The following is a 26,297-nucleotide window of genomic DNA, read 5'->3' as shown; positions in this document are numbered from 1 at the left end:
TGTCTCACTCCCCCCTCCATCAGCACAGGAACAAATCTCTACCGAAGAAAAGCGAACGCTCTGAAGTCTCGAGGCTTATTAACCCTCCTACACTGACAGGTCCTGCATTGATGCGGCTGCTCAAAATAACTCGCAAACAAACACACACACGCCATCAGTGAGATGTCATATGGCGGCAGGCGCACATTCTGTGTTGCGTAAGACCGTAGTGAATCAAGGACAGAGGAAAAGATAGAAGGAGGTCAGGATGATTGATACTCGTAGCATCCGTCTCCAATGTGCATGTGTGTCCGTGCTTATGGGATTTAATGGTGACATTGATTATCAGCATGCCTTTGGTTTTAAAAAGCAGGTGAAGATATTTATATTGTAAAATCAGAGTCACACTTATGCGTCAGAGAAACAAGCACGCAGCCATCTTTAGAATTTTTGTGTTTGAACTTCCTTTATTGCAATGGCTCTTTATATCTATGGCATCACTGTCAAAGAGTTATTAGGTGGTGAAGTGGATTTACTTATTGTACAGCTAACAAAAGTTATAATGAGCACTGTGTTTGAAGTGGATGTCATAACAAATGTCAGTAGACCGGGAAGATTTGAAAATGAGAAGTTCATTCATAAATCTGTAAGATCTTACCTTCATCCTGAGGAAATACAAACCCCAGGGCCGATTGCATATACCGCTAACACTAGACTTACATGTTAGCCATCAAATATTTTTATTTAAGACTGTTCATAACTTTCTTAAGTCAGTTATATAAAAACTGTAATTGCTCTAATTTGATATTGAAAAGTAAGAGTGATTACCCCTTACTAACTGTTAGTTGTTCATACTAGTTCTTAAGATACAGTCTTAATATAATGGCTATGTTTATGCAACTGGCCCCCCAAGACAGAACACAACGAGTGCAGCGCTGTGCGCTACATAAGGTCTTTACACTGAATGTTTTCATCTATGTACACTACCATAAAGATACAGTAAAAACAGTTCTTTTGTAAAATATTCTTTAAAGGGGCTATATGTACAATTCAAAAGCCCTTGTTATTAGCGACACCGGTGACCGTTAAGTGAACAGCAGCCATCAACTTATTGCTCGTGTCCCTGCCCCTGAGAGCACGCAACAAAGCCATGTTGGGCTGCTTTAGAGAAGAGGAAGAGTTGTTGTAGTAGAGTGTTGTTGACATGCTGTCATTTTACGCTGGACTGCTTCACAAACGAGGGTCAATTCAACGCTGGATTTGCACAAAAGATTAACATGACGACACATGCTAGTGGATGAGTTGAATCAACTCCACAGCAACTACATTCATTTATCAACTATCCATTCAGAAATGTCCAGTTTCATTCTAAAAGTTGTAACTTCTTCCTGAGTCTCTCCATCAGTGTCAGACAAATAATACTGAACACCGTTACTGACAATCATCATTTTGGCTGCGTGAGATTCTCCAGCTTTGTTGTTGTTTAGCAACCGAAGCATGAGCTGTTAAAGCTCCGCCCTCTTCTGGAAAGTGAACGACTCATTTGCATTTAAAGGAACAGACAAAAACTGTGTGTTTTTGCTCACACCCAAATAGGGGCAAATTTGACAAGCTTTAATAAATGATCTGTGGGGGATTTTGAGCTGGAACTTAATAAAATAAATAAAATAACTTAAAAATGTCAATAATTTTCCACCTTTATCATGAAATTTCTAAAGATTATTTAATTTTTATATGGTCTTATGAGAAATAAAGATAGGCACTTCAAAAGCTGATCTTGCATGGAGTGAGCATATTTTGCATGTCTTGCGCATGACACAGAGTTTTAAAAACTATAGGTGCTAAAGATAAAGTTAAACTTCTAAAAAATGCGCCTTGAGACCTTGCATTTTTTTCCCCATTCCTCTGCCCACATGTTGTGTTTTTGCTTTCAAATTGCTTTCTGTGTGAACCGGCCCTAACTCCTGAGTGCCAAACATTTGAGTATCACAAGGTAAGTTGCAGATTTTTGTGCTGCCGCCATGTAGTGAAATATGTAGTGTCTTTAACATTTATTTAAGACATTAAACTGCCTATCCTACCTTTAAGGAGAGGTGTGCTATTAGTAGCGTTCCAGCTTATTTTCTGGCAAGTTTACTATAGACTTGCATTGAAGGAGCCATATCTAGAGTATCACTTGTGCAAGAGCTGTTTTGACTTCAGCCAGTAACCAACACCTAGCAAAGCACTAAAAACCACCCTAAACATCTTAGCATCAAGGTGGTAAGTTTTTCATGATAAAAAACCACTCACGTTTCTTTAGAAAATGTAAAAATGTAGTTTTATTTCTTACTTTTTAACAGCCCTTTATTTTTTTGCAAAAAATATCTTCAGACTCAATCAGGGCTCATTCATATAGGTCTGGTTAAAGACAATCTGAAGTGGCATCACTTTATCAAATGTTACGCTCTTTTGAAAATGTCACGAAACCATTTCTATGGTAGAGATTGCATGTCTGTTTCTATTGCCCAAGTTCAATTATTTAGAAAGTGTCATTGTGATAAGTGTGCAGCAGTGGATTCACATATGAGCTGGTGTGTGTTTGTGTAGTGATCTTAAATTAATGGCTGCTGAAGTGCTGTTCGATTCCCAGACATCATGCACAGGTGAGAAAGCAAGCTGTCATGTTTTTTCCCAAGTGGAAAAAGAGAAAAAGTCAGTCAGGGTGAGAAATCTATCACATGGTGCCAATGTGAAGACAACAGTCTGTCCAATCAGATGATAAAATTTCTTGTTTCACACTGATGCATATTCTGACTCATAGTATACTCATCATTCATTGTTCCTGTTAGAAGCATCTCATATATACAAAATATTCTTTGTTCTAATTTTGAAACATGAGCCTACATGTCAAAATCTTTTTATATACATAAAAAACATAAATATATAAAATGAAATCAGCAATGTCTATTTTTAAAAGACTGTAATAAGGTAAGTACTGCAGCATCTTATCAGATAAATAATGATTGATTGCAAGCATAAACGTTGCTAGATCAAGAATTTAATGCTGATTTCTGATTTCTACAAAGATCAAGTTTCAATCGTCAAGTCTTTTACAATCAAAAAGGGTCAACATTTTAAGATCGCACACAGAAATGGCTTTTAAGAACTATAAAAGAAAGAAATATAATAATAATTTAGTGAGACTTATGCTTAAATTTAAAGTGTATAATTTATGTGTTATTTTAGTATCATTGAGATGATCAGTTTAGCAGAAACAGGGTTATTTTACTAAAACAAACTGAAACCACATACACACTCAAAACATTTTTGTCATGAATGAAATTCAATTTAGTTAGATTAACTACGTGCAAAAATAACTAAAACTGAAATAAAAATGAATAAAAATTGTAAAGACATATTTAAAAACAAAAACTATTAAAAATTCCAAAAATGCAAAAAAAAAAAAAAAAAAATGCTAAAAATGTAACTAAAATTAAAATGAAAACAGAAAAAATATAAAAATAACTACACACTTCAGCTTTAATTTTTTTTTTTCAGGTAAATTGATTTGATTTTAAGGATGTTACTGGAAAAAAAAAAAAATATATATATTTGTTTTTTGCAATGTAAATATTTTTTTAAAAAAGTGCTTTGCGGATCAGATCATTGCACACACAAACCTTGTAAATGCAGCAGTGATTGATCTCTCTTTTCCTTTCCCAGCGTGTCCTCTGACAGCGTAGCATGCAGGTGCATTTGCTCTGCACCCTTTGTGTTGGCATATGCAGTCAGAAAGCACAGCGATACAGTGACGCGCGGGAACATGAACAGATGGTTGCTCACAAATGCTCAGATTTACCTGCTGTCATGTCCTTTACTACAGCCTGGAACTGAGAATCATGTTATGAACTTTTATTTTGATCATCAATAATCATTATGGTTGTAAGTGAATCTCACAAAAACAGGTCCAGGCCACATTTCACCTCAAAAACAAAAGAAAAGCAAAGAAAATAAAATTAAATCCTATTAGGTCTACATTATGACTATTATCTGAATAGTAGGTCTAAATAGAATCTCATTAATGTAACAGTATTTTAGGCTTGATTTTCTTTATACAAAATATAACTTCATATAAACAAAACATAACTTATATTTTATCACTTTTTTTCTTAAGTTTGGGGTGAAATATGATCTAGTATGTTCTTGACAGGTTTTCATGACATTCACCATCATAGATCAATAAAAAACAAAATACAAATAATTAAATTACATACTCAAGGAGCACATCCAACAACTCTGAGGTTTCATAATTAATTCATTTAGAAGTAGAATCAATATAATAATATTATAATGACAATTACATCTACATAATGATGGAATAATGGAATAACAGGTGTGCACCCAAATGTTACAAATGAAGATCATAATTGAAAATCCTAACCAAACATGCATTTGTTTTTAACACACCGCTTGGCAGAAGCGTTCGGCGAGCACATCAGTTTAAGTAGCAGTTGACTTGTGTAGTAAATCACAGTCTGTTTTGTAGCATTAAGTCTCTCTGAGTAGTTCTACAGAACGAGACTGTTTGAGGCTTCACACAATTTCAACACTCACTTGCTCAATTATTGCCGCCTACACGTTATTATGACTGAAGTATCTGAAACAGCATCCGCTGGCCCACATTTTGAATGGACACGCTGTTCTGAAAGGCAATTAAGTCAGAGCTGTGACTTAATGGTACTGGTGCTCATCCAGGCAATATGAGCTTGAGTCCAGCTTGTGTGTAACTTCCTGTGGCCAGTTGCATAAACATAGCCATTATGTTAAGAATGTGTCTTAAGAACTAGAATGACTAACTAGCAGTTAGTCAGGTGTAATCTCTCTAACATTTCTGTATTCGATCTACAATCTTATGTACAGCCTTGAAGAAAATAATTAGAAGACAAACTTGTGAGACTAGTTTAAGCAGTTTATGCAACCACAGCCACCGATCTTGTTTACCTCCCGTTATCTCTACTCTCATATCAATTTCAAAGTACTTTATTGTCATGGTATTGTTCTATCCAAATCATTAATACTAATCCACGCAAAACAAATGGTGGCAGAAAAAAGTCCAGAGATGCAAAAAATGCTAAAAAGTAACAAAAGGGCAAAAAATAAAATAATAAAAGACAATTAAAATAGTATTCAAAAGGGTTTTTTTTAAAAAAAAAAAAAAAGAAAAAGCAAAAAATGAATACTACATTGACAGTAAAGACATTTATAATGTTGAAAAATATTTCTATTTCAAATAAATGCTGTTCTATTCATCAAAATATCCTAAAAATGTATCACGGTTTCCACAAAAATATGAACTGTTTTCAACATTGATTCCACAAATGTTTCTTGAGCAGCGAATCAGCATATTAGAATGATTTCTGAAGGATCATGTGACACTGAAGACATGATGCTGAAAATTCAGCTTTGATCATGGGAATAAATTTCATCTCAATATACTGTATATTCAAATAGAAAACAGTTATTTTAAATTGTAATAATATTTTACCATATTACTGCTTTTATTTTGTTTTAACAGTAGTTTACATCGAAGAAAACCTTCAATATATCGTCTAAAATGATTTTAAAGTGAACAAAATGGACCCCGTTAACTTTCTTAATAAACATTTCTGGTCTCATGAATGATTCTTCAGTGCACATTATTACAAAGCGGTTTGCAATCGGATGGAAACGGATGTGTCTGATTTAAGGCAGAGCTTAGTAAAGTTTCATACTTATAGTACTCGGGGGAGAAAATAGATTTCAGGCAAAGAGTTACTCATTTTGAGTTTCATTTATGTAATGGATGGTAAGGTAAATGCACTCCCATCTCTTAATGATATTCACACATCACCAGCTTTTAAAAAATTAAAGATAGAAGGTTCTGAGACAGTCTACACTCAAAGAAATATTGTCTGGCTGAACTATTGTAGGCAGTGTTTCTACACAATGTAAACCATACACTCTACTCAAATACCTTCATTAGCACAAATCTAACGGAATTAAATAAACTCCAATAGAATTATTACTCTGTACACACACGTCCTCAACCTCTAAATCACAAGTGGCACTCTTCTCTACAAAGGTAACCTCCAAAACACCAACAAACTCATTTAAAAAATTCAAATATTGTAATAGGCATTCCGTTTCCGACATGCGCTGTAAGCAGTAGACCAATCACAACAGACTGAGCACAAATCAGAGCAGAGGAGGCTCATGGAAAGGAGGGATTTAGAATCTTCAAACGAACCGGTCTCAGACCCTTTGAGAAATGAGGTGATGTGCAATGTATATTAAGAGAAAAGTGTTTTTTGACCTTTGATGCATGTCAGTCTACAGTAGGAGACCTCCAAAACAAAATTAGAAACCTTTAAAATTGCATAATTGGGGCATTTTAAGAAAAATGTCAATTGCTAATCAAATAATGAAAAAAATAATATATATAAATTATATTAATATAGATGAATTTAAACCATCAGCAATGATAAAATACTCAAATTATAAAACACAAGACAAATGTTTTAATCTAATGTCCGCCGTGAACAGACTCTTGTGTCTGATCTACAGCTATACTGAAGCTCCAGTATGAAAAATCAAACTCATAAAATCCCAGAAATATCCCAGGTATATTAATATAACTCTAATATATTTGCTTCTGATAAATGACCTTCTGAGGTCATTTTCCCCCTTGCTTCATTTATAGCTCAGATCAAAGCTCTTACGTTCACTGTCTCCTGCAGCTCACTTCTCTTTTAGCGTGTACGGAAAACGTCAGAGCTGAATTATGCCAGTATATGAGTAAATATTTGGCATAATTTTTGGCTGAGATGGACGCATCTGTGTATGATCAGACCCTCCACTGTGATTAAACAGATGGGCTCTCATCTATCCACTAGCACATGCTTAATGCTTCTGTATTTGGGGCTTTAAAAGGATTTTTAACACATTCATACATGGAGCAGGACAAGAACATGTCCGGGTTATAAAAATAAAATATATAATAAAATAAAAATGACTTAAAATTAAATATTTAGAAGAAAGGGGAGCATTTTTATTAATTTTTTTTTGCATTATGATCTCAATGTATTGCTCCATTTTCCATAATGTAGATTTCCCATAATCCGTCTGGAAATTCTAGTTTTGAGATTTTTGTAATTCCAATTATTTTCAGTTAATTGGAATTACATTATTTCTACAAAAATAAGGCAATACAATACATATAAAGGAGCTGACAGGGAAACATAAAACCCCAAAATGAGAACCTTGTAGGGTAAAAATACATCCTGGAATAAAATAAAAAAAAAATACATAAAATATTATAAAATATATTATTATAAAATAAATTATTATAATGATATATAAATCTAAAAAATTGAAATAATATGCAGTGTATTTGCATTACAGTAATATGAATAAAACAAGACAAATTGACAGGTTTTGTGAGAATACACCCCCTCTATTAAAGTCTCTCTCTCTCTCTCCACACATATATATATATATATATATATACACAGTGCGATGGATGGATGGATGGATGGATGGATGGATGGATGGATGGATGGAAGAAAGGAAGGTCTGAATATCCCTCTTTAATTCAAAAACAGTAGTGGTGTTAGATTTGCATGTTATTAGAAAGCACAGAGGTTATAGCCTCCAACCAGGCATCTATCAACATCACTGTAGATCAATAGGCCTCCAGTGCTACTGATTTATCAAAGAGTTAATAGGTTATTAAGGCAGGCTGGGGTAATGAGAGGTAATGGCATGATCGATAGCATGGACAAACCAGAAAACTGACATGCTCATTTAGATGACAATCAATGACTGCCCTAATGATCTTAAGCAAGCCATGTTGAAACCTAAGTTAAGAGCATCCTATACCTGTTCATCTGAACATGGGATGAGCACAGTCCGTTAGTGACACATCAACGCAACATGCTCTTAAAGAGACAGTTCACCCAAAAATTTAAATCATGTCGTTATTTTCAACAAAAGCAAACTTTCTTGGTGCTCTTTTCCTGCACCAAGCTTCAAGGACCATAAAAGTAGTCCATAAAGCACACAAGTGATACTTTTATGGTGCTTTTGTGTCCTTTTTGGAGCTTGTAAGCTCTTAATGGAAAATAATTTCTCCTAGTGTTTTCACTGAGGAAATAAAATAATAATAAAGGTTTAGAATTATATGAGGGTGAGTAAATGACATTAAATTAATTCATAAATTACCTATTCCTTTAATTAAGTGAATGATGCAACTATTTGCATTTAAATTCACATATTACTCTGCTTTAACAGGTCTTTACTGAAGATGTAATCTGAAGTCTGATAATAGGTTTTCTATAAGCCTCTCTGTTCTTTTAATCAAATTATAAATCTAAATGTTCTGACAGCTAACAAGCGTGGGTCATAAACCACAAGCAAGATGAGATAGCAACTAAAAGGGCTTGTTAGAAAAGCCTCTTATTTCTTTCTTGTTTGCAGTAAATTCATGAATGCCACTTTGATTAATGGGTGTTGGTCATACTGATAAAATGAGATACTATATCTGTTGTTGGTGAGACCTACTTGTGGTTGCACAATAATTGACAGAAAGCGTTGGTGAGAGATGTCCAGGGATCAGAAACATCACACTTACACAAGATATAATTAACATAAAAATGTTGTGTTTTTAGAGCCAATTCATTGTTGCTCATACTGTGAAAATTCACCAAATAATTCCCTATAGCAATCACTTGGAACTCCCTGGACACCAACAAACAAATCCCTAGCAACCACCCAGATCATCCTAGAAACCACTTAACAATGCCATAGCAACTGCCCTAGAAACCACCAATCAACTCTCAAGTGACCACACCCGATCAGAACATCTTAGCAACCCCCTAGCAACACCCTGCGGCCACACTGAAGACCCTAGGATTGTGTTGGGAAGTGCATGTACAATGCACATTTATAAATCAAGTTTTTTTTTATCCACACACTTCCTGAAATTTGACTGTTTTTTTGCGAACAGATTAAATCATTCTTTCAAGCATGTTCCACTAAACAAAAACTGTAAAAGAGAAAGAGAGAGTGAGAGATCAATTGAAGCACCCTGCTCTTGTCTCCCATAGCAACCCTGGCATTTCTAGTGCATTTCCTGATACACAATGTTCTGTTTTAGAAGGTTACGATGACATGCTAGTTAGCATGTGCCGACCGCACCAGATACGCAGGAACAGACAAAGAGGACTGTATTTTTAGGAACCGCCTAACTAGGTCATGTGCTTCACGGCCAGGAAAAAGCTGTGAAAATGGCAGTATTCCCATCACTACAGAGAGAACGTGTTAGTGCAGATAGAGCACATATCCATGGATAACTTGATCTCACTGATGACTAAATTATATTTATATCTTAATTTCTGTTACATTATGAAAAAAACTTGACATTTATAATGTTACAAATGATTTCTATTTCAAATAAATGCTGTAAATTTGAACTTTCTAGCCATCAAAGAATCCTGAAAAAAAGCCTCACATTTTGTTTCCACAAAAATATGAAGCAGCACAACTGTTTTCAACATTGATAATAATAATAAATGTTTCTTGAGCATCAAATCCTCATATTAGAATGATTTCTGAAGGATCATGTGACTCTGAAGACTGGAGTAATGATGCTGAAAATTCAGCTTTGATCACAGGAATAAATTACACTTTAAATATATATTCAAAGAGAAAACAGTTCTTTAAAATTGCAGTAATGCTTCTCAATATTACTGTTTTTACTGTTTTTTTATCTTTTTTTTTTTTTTTAATTGTATCGACCTTAAATGTTTTAATTTTAGTGTGTGTGTGTGTGTGTGTGTGTGTGTGTGTGTGTGTGTGTGTGTATATATTTATGTAAAATATGGACATATTTGGATTCGACTTCATTGAATATCCATCCAGGTCGTGATTTTGCCAAGTAAAACATATTACTGGATCAACATATTTTGTTGATCCTAGAACAACATTCCTGTCCAAAACTTTAGTCTTGACCCTATCCCTACACCTAAACCTAACCCTACCCATAACTTATCCCTAAAATCAGATTTAAATGAGAGAAGCACCTAACCCTGTTTTTAAACCTAAACTTGACATCAACTGTAAACTTGTTCCTCAAATCTGATTGGTTGATTGGAATGTTGTTCCAGGATCAATAAACATGTTACTTGTACTTGGTGAAATCAGGTTCACCATCCAGACTAATCAGAAATATGTTAGTCTACGTAAAATGGGTTGTGTTTTATGTTGATTTATATGAAGTACATGCAAAAAAAGAGTAACAAAACCATTATGAAATGACATCCAGCTTTGAAATTCCTCTGAAACTCATTCTCTGAATAGAAATATATTCATGAGTTCATGGGCTAGTAAAGCGATCAGTCTGTGGCTGATCCCCTTCACCTTTACTAGGAAAAGTTCAGGCTCTTTGAATCTGTTCTCTAAGCCATCCGAGTTCAATAAGGCACCACTACACACTTGAATTATACAAGAAGATTATATTTTCCAAAGGATTTATTTTGAATACAACCAGTGCTCTACCTGGCGGCAATGTTATCACAACATTTCATTCAGTATGAGAGGATTTGATATAACTTGCTTTTTCCAGTGCCTTGCTGCTCAGGCAGAAATACAAGAATATCAGAGATATTTCACAATCATTTGTGGTGCTTGCTATGGGAGAAACCCTAACCATACATATTAGAGCTGCACGATTAATCGTTAAAAGTGTGTGATCTCGATTCAAACACCCACACGATCTTATTCCTAAATGACGATGATTTGACTGTGTCTATTAAACCTTTGACAAGTACGATTACAGTGGAAACATTCAAATCCAGAGAGCCAGAGAGAGCAGTTGTCATCTATGAAACAGCTTCACAAACAGGCTTTTCAACATCTCATATTATCACAGAAGTACTGGGATATAAGTTTATAGTTCGTATATATAAACACTGATGTCCATGGTAGCGATCAGAATAGAGTAAATCACCTTTAAAAATAAAGACTGTATCAGTTACATCGTTACACCAGTAGGTGGCGACAAGTGACTTAAAAAATGTATTTGTCATTGAATCATTCATTCAAGAGATTCATTTAAAAGCACCAATTCATCCAGTAATGAAACAAGTGAAGTCTTTATGAGTGAGTCATTGAATCATTCATTCAAACCGATTTAAAAAAAAATAATAATAATTTTTTTTTTTTTTTTTAAATAGACTGCAGCAATTAACATTTTGGCAGCACCTCTAGTAAATTATATGTTATTTTGTTTAGTCGTCTTCTCAGTATCGTGGGAGACTCGTGATCTCTATTTTATAACAAAAAATTGTGATTCTCAGTTTAATCACGCAGCTCTAATACATATTAAAACTGTTTGTCCTATATACATGAATGATACCTTAAATCATGCAGCTTGATGAAAAGAGGTGTGATGAAAATCACAATAAAACATTGGAGGAGGGACTAAAAATCAAAGAAACTTCAGCCAGTAGGCAACAAGCTAAAACATCTTATGAATTAAACTCTGGTTTGGTGAACTTATCTTTCTTTGTTTGTTTCAGACCCAGAGGGCCGCAGGCTAAAGAGCATTCAGAGGAGTACAGAGACAGGTCTGGCCGTAGAGATGCCCAGTCGTACGGTCCGGCAGGCGAGCCACGAGTCCATAGAGGACAGCATGAACAGCTATGGCTCAGAGGGAAAGTGAGTATTATAAATCAATGTACCTTTACAGTCCCAACGATAAGGCCAAACACACCTAAATGCCCCTGAATTGGAATCACCGTTATACAGGAATCACAAGTCTCATGTTCTCATTTTGTTGATTTGGGATACACTGCATGTGTTATTGCATTACATTCCTCTAGAAATAGGGATGCTCATTGATCCAATAACACAAGAAAAGTATTAAAAGTGTCTTTACTGTCAGGAGATTGTGCTTATATCTTATATATCGAGCAATAAATAAAAAGTGTTTGAGGTATTCCCATAAGTTACATAAACCCCTTCTCAGTAATAAACCTTTTCTCTGCCGGCTCCATTTCTGAATGAAATCCAGAATTCTGTGTTGATGTACTGTAAACTCATTTCAGATCTGGACACCGTCCGGCGTGTCACATCAAAGCCACAGGTTCTGGGTTTTGCACGATGTAGTCTTATATTAGCTCTGTGGAGGACAAAAGCTGTTTAACTTCAGTTCCAATGTGCCAGAAAGTTTGGATACATAAATGGAGAAGATATTTGCAGGTTTGGGCTAGTTCAGACAAATATGAGTTACGAGCTTAGTATATTCATTCAGGCAAAATAATAATAATAAAAAAAAAAACTTCTGAAATGAGCTTGTATAGTTCACTTTGAAACAGTATGTTCAGTTACATAATTAGCAATATGTTGTGCTCAACCGATGGTCGATTCTGCATAAATTTCCCCTCAAACTCCATATCCAATACCCAGAGCTCTATTAGAAATTCACAAACAGACAAAACACCCCACAAACCTTATGTAATGTAGTTGAACGCTCTTAAAATCCAGCCCAATTCAGCTGGATTACTGCGCAGTTTATGGAGCATGGGGATTACAGTTTTGGCTGCCATCGCTGAGGATATTTTACCATATTACATTGCATCTTATGCATCTCATGAATACATAACGGAGTAAAACATTTTACGTATACACTCGCTGTCTGTCTGAGCTCTGACAAACAACAGTGATGGAAAGTCATAGCACAAGGTTGATTTGATTCAATTGTATTTTTGGATAAACTTCTGTGGAAGTTTCTGTAATATTTATTCAGTATCTAGTGTCTATTTTATGCGGTTTCCATTAGATATTATCTGTAACTTGCCTTTCAGGCTAGATAAAGTTGGGCTTTTTGCCATTAAACACTTTAAACGTTATAAAACATGATATAAAAAGTAAGAAAACATTATGAAGAGTCCATTTATAAAAATGCAAAAGCATTACAAAAAGAATCAATAAAAAAAATAAAAATAAGTAATTATTAAAACATTACAGAGTATTATTTATTACCAATTGTCTCCTGCAAAACATAATTAAGTTAAATTTAACGTGCTTACAGTCTACTGACCCACTGCAAGTTTTACAAAGACCAATAAATATTCTATAATAAGCATCTGGTTGCAGCTGTTGTACAGATGTAGAAGCATAGTTGTCATTTCAGTTGATTCACACAAATAGTATGAACCTAAATTAAAGACTGATTCTCTTGCATGAACTCCCACTTTTCTCATTAAAGTCATCTTTTGGGGAGCAGAAAGTTTGAAAGAGGTCACATGAGTGACATTTATGTAATGGACCTGTCAAAATGCCCTAGAAAGCAGAAAGCGCTCTAATTATATCTCCAAAACCAGAACTGCTCATGGTGCATGGACCAAAAATATGATCATTTTAGATGTCCTAAATAAAAATTGCATTTTGTCAGAAACTGAAATGCAATGAAGTCAGTGTGAATGCAAAAGTGAATCCTTTCAAGTTCACACAGGTGTTCTAGCAAAGTTACCACAGGTTTGACATCTGACAACCAAAAAGTGCCCAAATGCTTAATTATGAATAGTATATATATATATATATGTTTCATCATTTAAACCTTTTTTGTGAAATGTTCCACTTGCAAAAATGGGGTTGTGCTAAATGCCACTTAATTGGATATGTCATATGCAATTCATACATTCACAAGCCTTAAAAGGTGCAGTAAGCGATTTCTGAAAAATGCTGTTGAAAGTGGATCGGACTGAGCACCACAACACATTTGAAGCCAATCAGCAGCAGAGGGCGTGTCCACTTATTATGGAGGAGGGGAGAGAGTGAGCAAGAGGGAGATTTGTAGAAAGACTGTAAAAAGAGAACATTACAAAAGAAAAAAGGTCAGAGGAATAGGTTATGATCAGGCAAGAGCTTTAGGACCCGCGTTAATATATTAGAAAAGCTTTCAGTGCTGAAGAGACCTAAGCGGGAAGGCTTGAAAACGTACCCAGAGGTTGCGTTGTTTCTGCTCCATACGTGAGTAACATTGGTTTTGCTGTTTCACAGAACCAAGATATGCTGTTTTTGTAATGTTAGCTATAGTAACAGGACAGTTTTGAGTGTCATTTTCTTTATCTGGAGCTGGTGTGCTTCTGGTGACTAACAAACAACTCTTGCTTGTATATACTCTTGTATGCTGTATGTTCATTTTCTGTTCTTCCTTGTCGTTCGTTCGTAATCTTTGCTTTATTTTTTGTGAAGTATTATTTTGTCTCTCTTCAGCTATGATAAAAATACATCCACACTTGCATTGCGTGTTGGTGCATTTTGGAGGCGGAGCAATGAAGGGAGCAGTGTATTTGTTTGTGTTTATTTCAAATATCAACAGTGTTTCTTGGAAATACTGCACCTTTAAGTGTCCAAATTCTTTTTGGGGCCACTGTATAATTAACAAGGATTGTGACGTCAAGTTCTACATTCTATAAATTCTCAAAAGGCAGGTAAAAACAACCAGCTAAACTAAGAGATATAACTATAATTGAACAGAAGATCATCTCCGCCACATTTAAAGATAAGCAGATACTTCTGCGCTCTATTTTAGAAGCATAAACATTCCCTACATACTTTTCACCTTCTTCCAGAAAACACTAACTCTTGTACATACTCCTGCATGCAAGAATGGAGCATCTGTTTAAAAAGTTTGCATGCAATGAGTGCCAGAAGAACAGCATGGAGACAGTGATATATAAAGCAATTGAAAGCAGTGCGCTGAGACGCCATGATTAACACATAACACAGACAAATGTTTATTCGAGTGACATCAAGAATGCGGCGTGTAATATGTGGAGCGGTGATAGGTGTATTTGTCACTCTCCGAAGCGTTTGTAGTAATGTATGTGTGTTTACTGATGGCTGCTGCTGACGCCAGTGCACACAGGGGCCAGTGACTAATAATGACTCTCCATTTTGCGAGATAGAATGATGAAATGTCACATGAGAGAGAGGAGAGAGTGAAGGAATAGTTTGTCCAAAAATGAACGTTCTGTCATCATTTACTCACCCTCGTCCCAAACACGTATGACTGCCTTTCCTCTGTGGAACACAAAAGGAGATGTTTTGAAGAATCTTCATGCAGCCTATTCCACAAATTGTAGTCCATCATAGACCTGACCACAGCGGCTACATTTTCGGTTCCTTAAAAAATAAGAAACATCACAAAAAAAGTAGTCAGATTTGTGTGCTTCATTCCAAGCCTTCCAAGTTGTTTTCAAAATCAGTTTACTCAGCTGCCATATTTCTGCCATTTCCTGTACAAGTACAGCTCCTGTCTACTATGACAAATCAAAGCATATGTCAAGATTGTTTCAATAACATAATAAATCAGCAAGAAAATATGACAACAAGGGTATCATAAATTTTTCTTTTTTTTTTTCTTTTTTTCCTTAGTTGTTCTGGAGGCTAAAATGCACTTAAACACTTTTGGTCCTCATGTGGCTTCAACACTGCATACATACTTCTTAATGAGTTTTTAATTAGGCCTTCTTTGTCTTAAGGCCCATTTATACCAAGAACAATATCTATAAAGTCAGATAACAATAAAGATACAGTTCTAAAAATCTTTCTAAATATACACTGTGTGCAGAATTATTAGGCAAGTTGATTTTCTGATCATATTTTTTTTCCAAGCACATTTTACCAATTCCAATCCACATCAATCTTAATAACTACTATTAATATTGTTTTTAATCATTTATAAGTGATATATAATTGTTCATGAAGGCTGGAAATGAAAAATGCCCTATATTAAGTGTGCAGAATTATTAGGCAGGTTTTCTTTTACAGATAAAATGAGCCAAAAAAGAGACTGAAAAGTCAAAAATTATTAAATACTCATGAGAAGGACGCAATACTAATGTAATACTAGAAATTGCAAAGTTAAAGCATGACCATTGGACAGTGAAATGCGGGGTCATACAAAAACTCATTGGGTCAGCGGGGTCATACAAAAACAGCTGGAGAAGAAAAGACACGTTAACTGCAAAATAATTAAGAATTAAGGTGAAGAATTAAGTGTGAAACCATCAGGAACCCTTTAGTCTCCAGCGCCACCATTTCCCAGTACTGAAACCTACCTGGAGTCTTCAGAAGTGTGAGGTGTCAGGATCTCAGAGACTTAGGTTAGGTGAAGAATCCTAAAAAATGACCCGCTCTTAATAAGAATCACAAGCTGAAGTGTTATAAAGTACATGAAGACTGGGTTTTTATAGGCCTTATAGACAGACAGCTTGAGAGTGACTCCTGAAGGACCAGCACCACATCCTCTTGTACCACTGTTTGAAGAATTTATCTTCCAGAATCTGGCAGTAAGGTGTGGGAGTTCACTTTTAGTCCATCTCTTATCCTGAAATGTCCATCTTGCAGAGATGGACTAAATGATCTTCCAAAACTTACTTTCTAGTATTACATTAGTATTGCGTCCTTCTCATGAGTATTTAATAATTTTTGACTTTTCAGTCTGAGTTAAATCTCTTTTTTGGCTCATTTTATCTGTAAAAGAAAACCTGCCTAATAATTCTGCACACCTGAATATAGGGCATTTTTCATTTCCAGCCTTCATGAACAATTATATATCACTTATAAATGATTTAAACAATATTAATAGTAGTTATTAAGATTGATGTGGATTGGAATTGGTAAAATGTGCTTGGAAAAAAAATATGATCAGAAAATCAACTTGCCTAATAATTTTGCACACAGTGTAAAAGAATAGCACTGTCCACACCACAGCTATAAAGATAGAGAAACTATATCATTGGGATCACTTTCAGAACGATTTTTTCCCAGCTGTTGAACGATAAAACACTACCAGCCAATCAGAATACGTTATAATTTAAGGGCTCGCCATTTAAAATGGCAGACCACATTACGAAGAAGTTGTCGATTCTGCGAGGTTCAGAAAAAGCCACCACTGTTCGACAAGTCAACCCCCCTTTTCAAGGATACTTTAAAGAAAATGTATATATGGAAAACAATCAGTCATACCCCTGGAACAAATGGTGAGAAGTATTAACTATGAGATCATTATGGCAGGCTAGCAAACAGAAGATAAAATTACTTTCGACAACACTGACTTGCTTCGTTTGAAGTTGAAGTGAAAAAACGCTAAATTCACTGTTAGATTAGATCGATTACACTAGCTATTCACTCCAAACATAGCATGCTGAGGACATCTGCTGGTTAATGTAAATGCAATAAGACAGGAAACACGTTGTAGACACTTTGAAAACGCAGGGGGTGAGTTTCGAATAAACAGACTGATATCATATGTTCGTGTCTGTCGATGCAAGTACAGTTATCTTTATGGTTATCGTTCTTGGTGTGAACAAGCTTTTATTGTCCAGAAAATACGCTACCATTCAAAAGTTTGGGTTTGGTAAGATATTTTAATGTTTTTAAAAGAAGTCTCAAGGATGCATTTATATAAAAAAATACAGTAAAAGCAGTACTATTGGGAAATATTATTAAAATTTGAATAATATACATTTTATTTAGGGTTCTTTGATCAATAGAGTTCAAACATTATCACTGTCACTTTTGATCAATTTAATACGTCCTTACGGAATAAATGTAATTTTATCAATTTCTTTAAAAATAAATAAAATAAAATCTTACTGACCCCAACATTTTTGAATGGCAGTGTACATCAACCAACATTTAAAACAAGCTAAATTTACATGAAATGTACCACTGCATAAAATATTAAATCTTGTTTAAGTGTATTTTGTTTTTTTTTGTAAAAAAGTGTTTCAAGTAAAATTATTTGTTCATATTTTAATTGGAAAATTAGACAAAAAAAGATTATTATTGTAAAAATAATTAGCTTGGGATACTTTTATGATTCTTCTTTGGTGGTGTGGTTATATAAAGATTCTGACATCAGGGGGAGTAAATGATGGCTATTCCTTGAAGAACAGAGAGACTGTGGATAGGAACACCAGACGAGAGACTAAATGATGAACTAGATATTGACGTGGGACAAAGAGACAGGATGGAGTGAAAAATGAGCAAGAGAACGAAGGGCCGATGAAAATGGCGTCTCTTGGGATGCCCAGTCTGAGTATTAGGCATCAGGATTGTCTGGACCCTCCCAAAAGCATTTTAAAAATAGACCTGTGTGGAGATGGCAAGCGAAAGAGACAGAACCGGGAATGGGTGGAGGGGAGCCGGAGAGAATCGAGGTCAAACCGCAGAAAGAAAATTAATTATGAATCCGTCCACATTAGTGTGGAGGATCATTGAGAACAAACACAGAAGAATGAGAATGGAGAAGGGAGGGAGGGACGGGTTTGAAAGGAGGCTTGAATGAGAATATGATATTAGACCACCAAGGATAGCTTTTTAAAATGCATAGAATTTTTTTTAATTGTTATAAATACCGCTGAAATATGTGTATTTTTTTTACAGAACAAAAAAAATAATGACTATTTCCAAAAAGGTTTCCTGAACACTCACCCCATCTGCCATTGGTCGGTCAAAACAGATAGCCCCGCCCCAAACTCACACCATTGGTTGAGTCGTAGTTGCTGTGATCGGACAGTTTAAATAAAAAGAAAAATGTTTTAATAGTGCCACAGTGTTTTCAGGAGAATCAACCTACAAATGGCTCAGTTGAAAGTAAAATGAGTGGCATTTCTTTTGCAACAATAACCACATCAAATTTGCCAAATTTCAACTTCTATGTGGTATTACTTCTTCACACAGAATGTAAAAACATCTTATATCAGCAGAGATGTACAGAGCAGGGTGGTTATATTGGCTCAAATAAGCACCCCTTTCTCCTCTTTGGCCCAAGTGCCCTTTTTTTCTTGCAGAAGAAAAACACTTTTTCCACCACCATCTGTTTCTGTATCTAAAATGGATCTCTTGTTACAAAGAAATTGGACCTAATTAATCTCATCCAAGCACAAGTGGCTGCCTTCTGTTTGCTGAAAAAACATCATAAAAAGCTACGATAAGCAAATATGGGCTTCTTCACTTGTGTAGATTGCTGAAATTAAGTCTTTAATTTGAACTGAAGAGTAAAACACAAATTGAGAGATTGCTAAAGGAGAATCATTTCACAAGCAGGTACATGGCCATTTCTTTGACAGAATACTTCAAAATGTATACTATTGTGTATTAATATATTTTATTATGAATAATTTATATAATTTATATTTGATATATACTGTCTATACTTTACTTTGTGTGTGTATGTATACATATCTGTATAGTTTATAACATTGTGATTAGTTTTGGAGCTTGTTGGGTTTTTTAAGTCTTAGATTCATTTGCTGAAGATTTTTTGGGGGGTAAAAGTAATCAGAAAAACATTTCCGGAAACCAAGGCTGATGAAAAAGTGGCCAGTCACTGCCGTGCTATTAGATGAAGGCCAGGCCTCCTATTTCAAGGGGTCACAAAGGTGAATATGACACGGAGCATTGGGCTCATCACCTAGAAACACATATACTGTTAGTAATGAATTTTTGGCCGCATACATCTGAAATGTGCCTATAGGAGCAGGAAAGCAGTGTGATTATATGTGTCTGTGTTGGCTTTGCTCCAGTGGAGCACTCTGCACTATCAAAGCAGAGCTTCACTGTCAGGCTTAAAGGCTGTCTATCTTCATTACATAAAAGAGAAGAGCCTTCCGTCCACCGATCGCGTCCCATCACAAACCTGTGTCGTTATCGGTTCAGACATCACAGAATAAAGCAAAACTCTTAATTTCAGTCATACATGTTCATCTAATGTGAAAATTACATATGCATCTTCAAAGCCATCACAAGCAACACAGATATTCAGAAAGACTGATTTTTGATATTTTTAACTTAAAGGGTTAGTTCACCCAAAAATGAAAATTCTGTCATTTATTACTCACCCTCATGCCGTTCCACACCCGTGAGACCTTCGTTCATCTTCAGAACACAAATTAAGATATTTTAGTTGAAATTTGATAGCTCCGTGAGGCCTCCATAGGGAGCAATGGACATTTCCTCTCTCAAGATCCATAAAGGTACTAAAAACATATTTAAATCAGGTCATGTGAGTACAGTGGTTCAATATTAATATTATAAAGCGACGAGAATATTTTTGGAGCGCCAAAAAAACACGAAATAACGACTTATTTAGTGATGGCCGATTTCAAAACCCTGCTTCAGGAAGCATCGAAGCACAGTGAATCAGCGTATCGAATCTGCTGTTCGGAGCGCCAAAGTCACGTGATTTCAGCTGTTGGTAGTTTGACACGCGATCTGAATCATGATTCGATACATGGATTCATTTATGCTCCGATGCTTCCTGAAGCAGTGTTTTGAAATCGGCCATCACTAAATAAGTCATTTTTGTTTTTTTTTGGTGCTCCAAAAATATTCTTGTCACTTTATAATATTAACATTGAACCACTGTACTCACATGAACTGATTTTAATATGTTTTTAGTACCTTTATGGATCTTGAGAGAGGAAATGTCATTGCTCCCTATGCAGGCCTCACTGAGCCATCGGATTTCAACAAAAATATCTTAATTTGTGTTCTGAAGATGAACGAAGGTCTCACGGGTGTGGAACGGCATGAGGGTGAGTAATAAATGACAGAATTTTCATTTTTGGGTGAACTAACCCTTTAAAGAGAGTACAAGTTGAATATAAAATGTAAAAATTGATTGGAAATTAACCTTTACAAATGACAGAAAGTAATTCTACATGCCTAATTTAGGCTTGCAATACTCAAAGCAATGAAATAAATGTACTCAATGCATTCAGAAATGTCTGCACTGAACATTATTTTAAAGGTGGGGTAAGTCATTTTTCAAAAACACTGTTTGGAAGTTAGTCGGGCCGACACCAACAACAAACGTGTAACCAATCAGCATTAGAAGGCGTATGACGGTCGAGGAGACAGAACGAGCAAGAGGGAGATTTGAAGAAAAACAGAGAGATGCACAAAGACAAAAGAGCTCAAAAGAATATCACTGCAATGAAGGTTTATGAATGGCAAGCATTTTAGGACCCACGTTACAGTGCTGGAGAGAACTACCTGTTTTCAGAGAGCTGAAAACAGATGCAGAGGCTGCTTTGATTCCGCTTCACACGCGAGTAACACTGGGTTTGAGTGTCATTGCATGTCTGGAGGACGAACAACAACAAACTCGTTTGTATCTACTTTTGTGTACTGTACGTTCATTTTTTTGTGCTTCCTTGATGTTCATACATCATCTTCGCTTTATTTTTCATGAAGCATTATTTTGTTGTGAGTCAGCTGTGATAAACAGACATCCACTCTTGAATTGCGTGTGTAACAGAGGCTAGCTAGTGGGAGTTGTGCAGGTAAACCACCGCTAGAGAATGCGGTGTTTAGCGTCATTGTTTGTGCACGCGCCTCTCATGCAAGCAGCAATCGGGCCGGGGATCAGAGCAGGGTGGTTAGGATTGGAGGGTGAGTTTTCGAGGCAGAGCAATGGGTTTGATTTCAAATATCAACAATTTCCTACAGTGTTTTTGAAAAATTGCTAACCCCACCTTTAATACGGCTTTATAATATATCCTGTCAAGCAAAATATGTGCCCGACAAAACACAGCACTCATTAAAGGTACAATATGTAAAATTTTTGCAGTAAAATATCCAAAAACCACTAGGCTAGTGTTATATAGTTTGTCCAGCTGATTACAAACAATATCTCTAATGTTTTCAACTACTTGTAAATCATGAGAAAATTCCCATTCTAAACAGTGACACGGGGCAGTGCAGTCGCCTGTCAATGACGTCAGTTACCTTTGTTACCGCCTTTACTGACGTAGAAACCACATGACAATAGTGCCGTGGACAAATGCGAAAGAAGTGTCTAACGTCCAGCAAACCACTAGCTTGCTTCAAGCAGTTCCTTATTTACTTCTTGCACGTTTTATGGTGGATTGTGTTACTTATTTATGGAACATAATTACTGTTTACAGCTCCCGTAAACTCATGACCGGAAAAACGGAAGCGGCGCCGGCGACTGTGTCATAATAAAAGTCCCGCTGCTCGTGAGGCGTGTGTTGATCAATGGCTCCAGCTCCTCGTTCAGCTCCCGCAACACTCGGTCCTGCTCTGCTTCATACTACAATAACGTTAATAATGGCATCCACGAACATGAGTTCTTCCAGACTCCAATCCCTATTCTTTTGCACCGTCCGTTGAGAAGGAGACCACATGTCCCAAGTTTCCGCTTTAAAACTTGGCGTCATCAAACTACGCCTTTGTTTTGAAAAGGCTTCTAGCGACCTCTAGCGGAAAAAAATATCACAAATTGTACTTTTAAATTGCATACATGAAACTTCAAATAAAATGAATGCAAATGTTTAAAGCTGCTTTGTTTTCTTCCCTTTAGTCTGAACTACAGTGGAATGTGTTTGGCATCAGATGCTCAGTTTAGTGACTTTCTGGATGGGATGGGGCCGGCTCAGTTTGTAGGGAGACAGACACTAGCCACAACTTCATTGGGTGAGTGCACTTATACATAAGACAATGGATGCGTCCTCACATCTTATTGTACTACAGGTGAACAAGCTGAAATGTCTCCTTTTCTTTTACATTTTTGTGTTTTATAGTGTTAAAATGATAGTGAAAATTATGCATTATATATACAGTATATGCAATTAATATGTATGCAACAAATGTGATGGAGATTTGGCAAAAATTTACACCTTTTAAAATATTCAAAAAGTGGTTATTAATTGTCAGAGCTGCTTGTCAAAAGGATGCTTTTTTTCTATGCTTCTAAAAAAAATTATAATGAAAAATAATTTAATTAAACCTCTGGCAAAAACAGTTATATAATTAAAGAAGCAAACTCTGAAATTAGGGTATTGAAAGAGAATGTAATTTCGATTGTGCAGGATGTCATTTTCAAGAAATGGTCACTGAATACTAACTGATGCTTATTTAGTTCTCAAATGTGATGTAAAATGATTTAAATTAAATAATTAAGATTACTAATTTTGTTAGAGTAGTGTAAAAACAAAAAACAAAACGTGTTCTTTGTGTGGGTGCTGCGTTTTGAATCTTTATCACTAAAATGCTTGACTGGAACTTTCAGTTTATAATCTATAAAATAACTTTAAATAAGATTGCAAATGACAATGTAATTTGTCAGTAAGATATTTAAATAGCTATGATGAACACAATGCTATTGAAAAAGGATAAAGTCACTTTACCTGTATTCACCGATATGTCACTTGACACTCTTTAATGTGCAGGAGATGTTGAGATCGGTCTGATGGAGAGGAACGGGCAGCTGGAGGTGGAGATCATTCAGGCTCGAGGACTCATCATGAAGCCTGGATCTAAGGGCCCTCCAGGTGATTCTTCACCAGACAGAACCTGATGTACTGAGGGATGAGTCTGATTAGATTAGTTTAGCCAGAGGACAAAACTGACTGAAAATGTTTATAGATTGGTTCTCAAATACACAAGTTTCTCTTAGATCCAATCTGTTCTTTTCTTATTTGAGCATTCATTATCCAGAAGCGAGTGTGTGTGTGTGTGTGTGTGTGTGTGTGTGTTTTGAAAAAAGAAGGGAAATTGAAAAGAGTCTAAATTGGTGGCTCTTCTGGGTATTCAAAGTGATTTTCAGTGTCTTGCAGATTTCAAGGATGTAGTTTGAACTATTATATTTTTGTTTTCTTCCTCCTTTTCAGCGGCCTACATTAAAGTGTACCTTCTGGAAAATGGCATCTGCATTGCCAAAAAGAAGACAAAGTCTGTTCGGAAATCGCTAGATCCCCTTTACAATCAAGTCCTTGTTTTTTCAGAGAGTCCGCAGGGAAAGGTTGTACAGGTAAACTAGATTTCGACCTTTTCTGAAGAATGAATTAGGGTTTCTTGTGGAAAACTGACCGCAATGATACTACGCTCCATCATAGGGGTTTTTACAGAAGTACTTTGATATTTAGGGTAAGAGGATGTTCAAATGTCAAACTCTTAAGTATGAGCAAAAGAAGTAGTGTTGCTTAAATCCAGCAAACTAAGCCTAGAATACTTGCATTTCTTAATGCATTGAACATTAGGGTGTCAAGCACTTTAAATGCATCGGTCTGGTTGGTTATTTAAATGACAAAGAAAACAGCGATTATAGGCTCTAATTTACAGCAAATTTTACCCACGTCTTTTCCAATTTGGTGTAATTTCTCTGTAGGTGACGTGATGTCAGTGAATGATCATTTCTTATACATTCTCTCCATCACTTTGCGAAGAGAACTGGCAAAGAAAAAGCTATGCAGTGAATGCTTTATTTTTAGCTGTGGAGAAGGAATAGGGGGAGACATTTCATATCTCTCCGTATTATACGTTTTTCTAAGGACACCATTTATGAAAGCCTGTCACAGCAAACATTAAAAAGGTTAGAACAGACCGCAGGATGTTCAGGAACATCGGGTGGCGGGAAAAGAATCATTTGCATTTGTTTATTCACTGACGTACGGCATCCTCCATCCAAAAATCCTCCATTATTATGTAATGAATCTAAGGGAACTTTCAGATTGATTCCCTTTTAAAGATTATTCATTATCATATTTGGGAATTTAATTATTCAGTTTTGTGCTATATAAGATGGACGAATCACACAAAACGGATCAAAAACTTGCCTGCATTATATTACACCGCAAAAATCAAAAGAAAGAACTAAAAAAATGTGTTTTTTCTTAAAGAAAATGAAGCCTATTTTAAGGTACTTTTGCAATGTGACATTATTTTCACGACAATAAAGCAATTTGTCATTACTGTAATGCAAAAACATTGAATATGTATTACTTTGATGCAGAAAAAAAATTATGATGTACAATTTAAATGGTAAAGGTTTAGAAAAATCATTGTATTACAGAATTTTTTTAAGTAATGTGGGATAAAATACTGTGATGAGAATGTGATGAGAATTAACAGAGTAATTACACAAAATTGCTTAATTTTCATGAAAAAAAAAAAATCTTAATGCTCCAAAAATATGCTCTATTTTCTTTATGCAAAATATAATTTTTAGATTTTGAGGTGATCTGGACATGCATTTCTGGACATAAGATAATGGTAAATTCAAAATTGAGAATTATTCATTTATGAATTAAGAGGATTATATTCTATTTTAAACTTATGAATTACAAAGATTATAGACATTTCAAATTGTAAGATTCACACATATTAATGGAACTAACAAAGAATAATTATGAATCATCATAAATTCAAAATGGAGAATTATTAATTTATGAATTATGAGGATTATATACATTTCTAAATGATGAATTACAAAGATTATATACATTTCAAATTGCGAGATTCACACATATTAATGGAACTAACAAAATATCATTATGAATCGTGAAAAAAATCCAAATTGAGAATTATAAATTTATGAATTTTGAGGATTAAATATTACAACCCAGATTAATGGAACTAACAAAAAATAAATTAAAAATAGAGACTTGTGAATTATGAGGAGTATATACATTTCAAATTATGAGATTCACCCAGACTAAAAGAACTAACAAAAAAATTATTGTGAATTATGATCAATTAAAAATGGAGACTCAAGCGCATGATATAAATGTTAAATTGTCAACATTGTAGTCAAAAGTACGGTTGATTGTTCCATAAGATAAATAATACTTCCATCTCTCACGAACAGGTCATTGTTTGGGGAAACTACGGCCGGATGGATCGCAAATGCTTTATGGGCGTGGCACGCATCCTATTGGAGGAGCTGGATTTGACAAACATGGTGATTGGCTGGTACAAGCTTTTCCCCACCTCTTCTATGGTGGATCCCACAATGGCGCCGCTGATCCGACACTCCTCACAGCTCTCTCTGGAGAGCACCGTGGGGCCGTGCTGTGAACGCTCCTAAGACTAACAACTCAACTAGATTTATTTTTCTCTGGAAGGGCTCTCACAGCCCCTGGTTGTGCATGACTGCAGCACTGGAACCCTCTGGAATGTTCTAGAATCTCTTCAGAACATAATAGCCTTTCTGGAATATTCCAGAATCGACCACAGAGGGAATGCTCTTTTTCAGCCTCAGAGAAAAAGACTTCAGGACAGGCAAAGAATGCAGACCAAACGTCTGGGCTTTATTTTAGCTTTCAACACATTAGCTTGTGATGGTCCGTATGTCTTTCAGAGGAAATGTCCTCAATTTAGAACTGATTTCCAGAAAACAGGCCAATATTTGTGGGTGCTGCAACGGATTGATTCCTATTAGATGAAACGGATGGGCTTGTGCAATATGACATACGATA

General features: G+C 35.5%; 1 protein-coding gene across 4 annotated transcripts in view; it reads left to right on the top strand.

Annotated features, from left to right (window-relative positions):
• Positions 1–25,906, top strand: part of rims4 (regulating synaptic membrane exocytosis 4) — a 30,783-nt gene extending 4,877 nt beyond the window's left edge. For 3 of the 4 annotated variants that reach the window (XM_067374275.1, XM_067374276.1, XM_067374277.1), the window contains 5 exons: positions 11,577–11,715; positions 22,403–22,515; positions 23,271–23,372; positions 23,712–23,851; positions 25,688–25,906. In XM_067374275.1, the coding sequence (XP_067230376.1) occupies positions 11,577–11,715; positions 22,403–22,515; positions 23,271–23,372; positions 23,712–23,851; positions 25,688–25,906 (713 nt within the window). The remainder of the gene's footprint in view (positions 1–11,576; positions 11,716–22,402; positions 22,516–23,270; positions 23,373–23,711; positions 23,852–25,687) is intronic. The other variant, XM_067374279.1, reaches the window with a different exon arrangement.
• Positions 25,907–26,297: the final 391 nt, after the last annotated feature.

Source organism: Chanodichthys erythropterus, chromosome 21 (assembly GCF_024489055.1).
Source record: "Chanodichthys erythropterus isolate Z2021 chromosome 21, ASM2448905v1, whole genome shotgun sequence".
NCBI lineage: Eukaryota > Metazoa > Chordata > Actinopteri > Cypriniformes > Xenocyprididae > Chanodichthys > Chanodichthys erythropterus.
The sequence above is the reverse complement of the archived record's forward strand: the minus strand, read 5'-3'. Positions and strand labels throughout refer to the sequence as shown.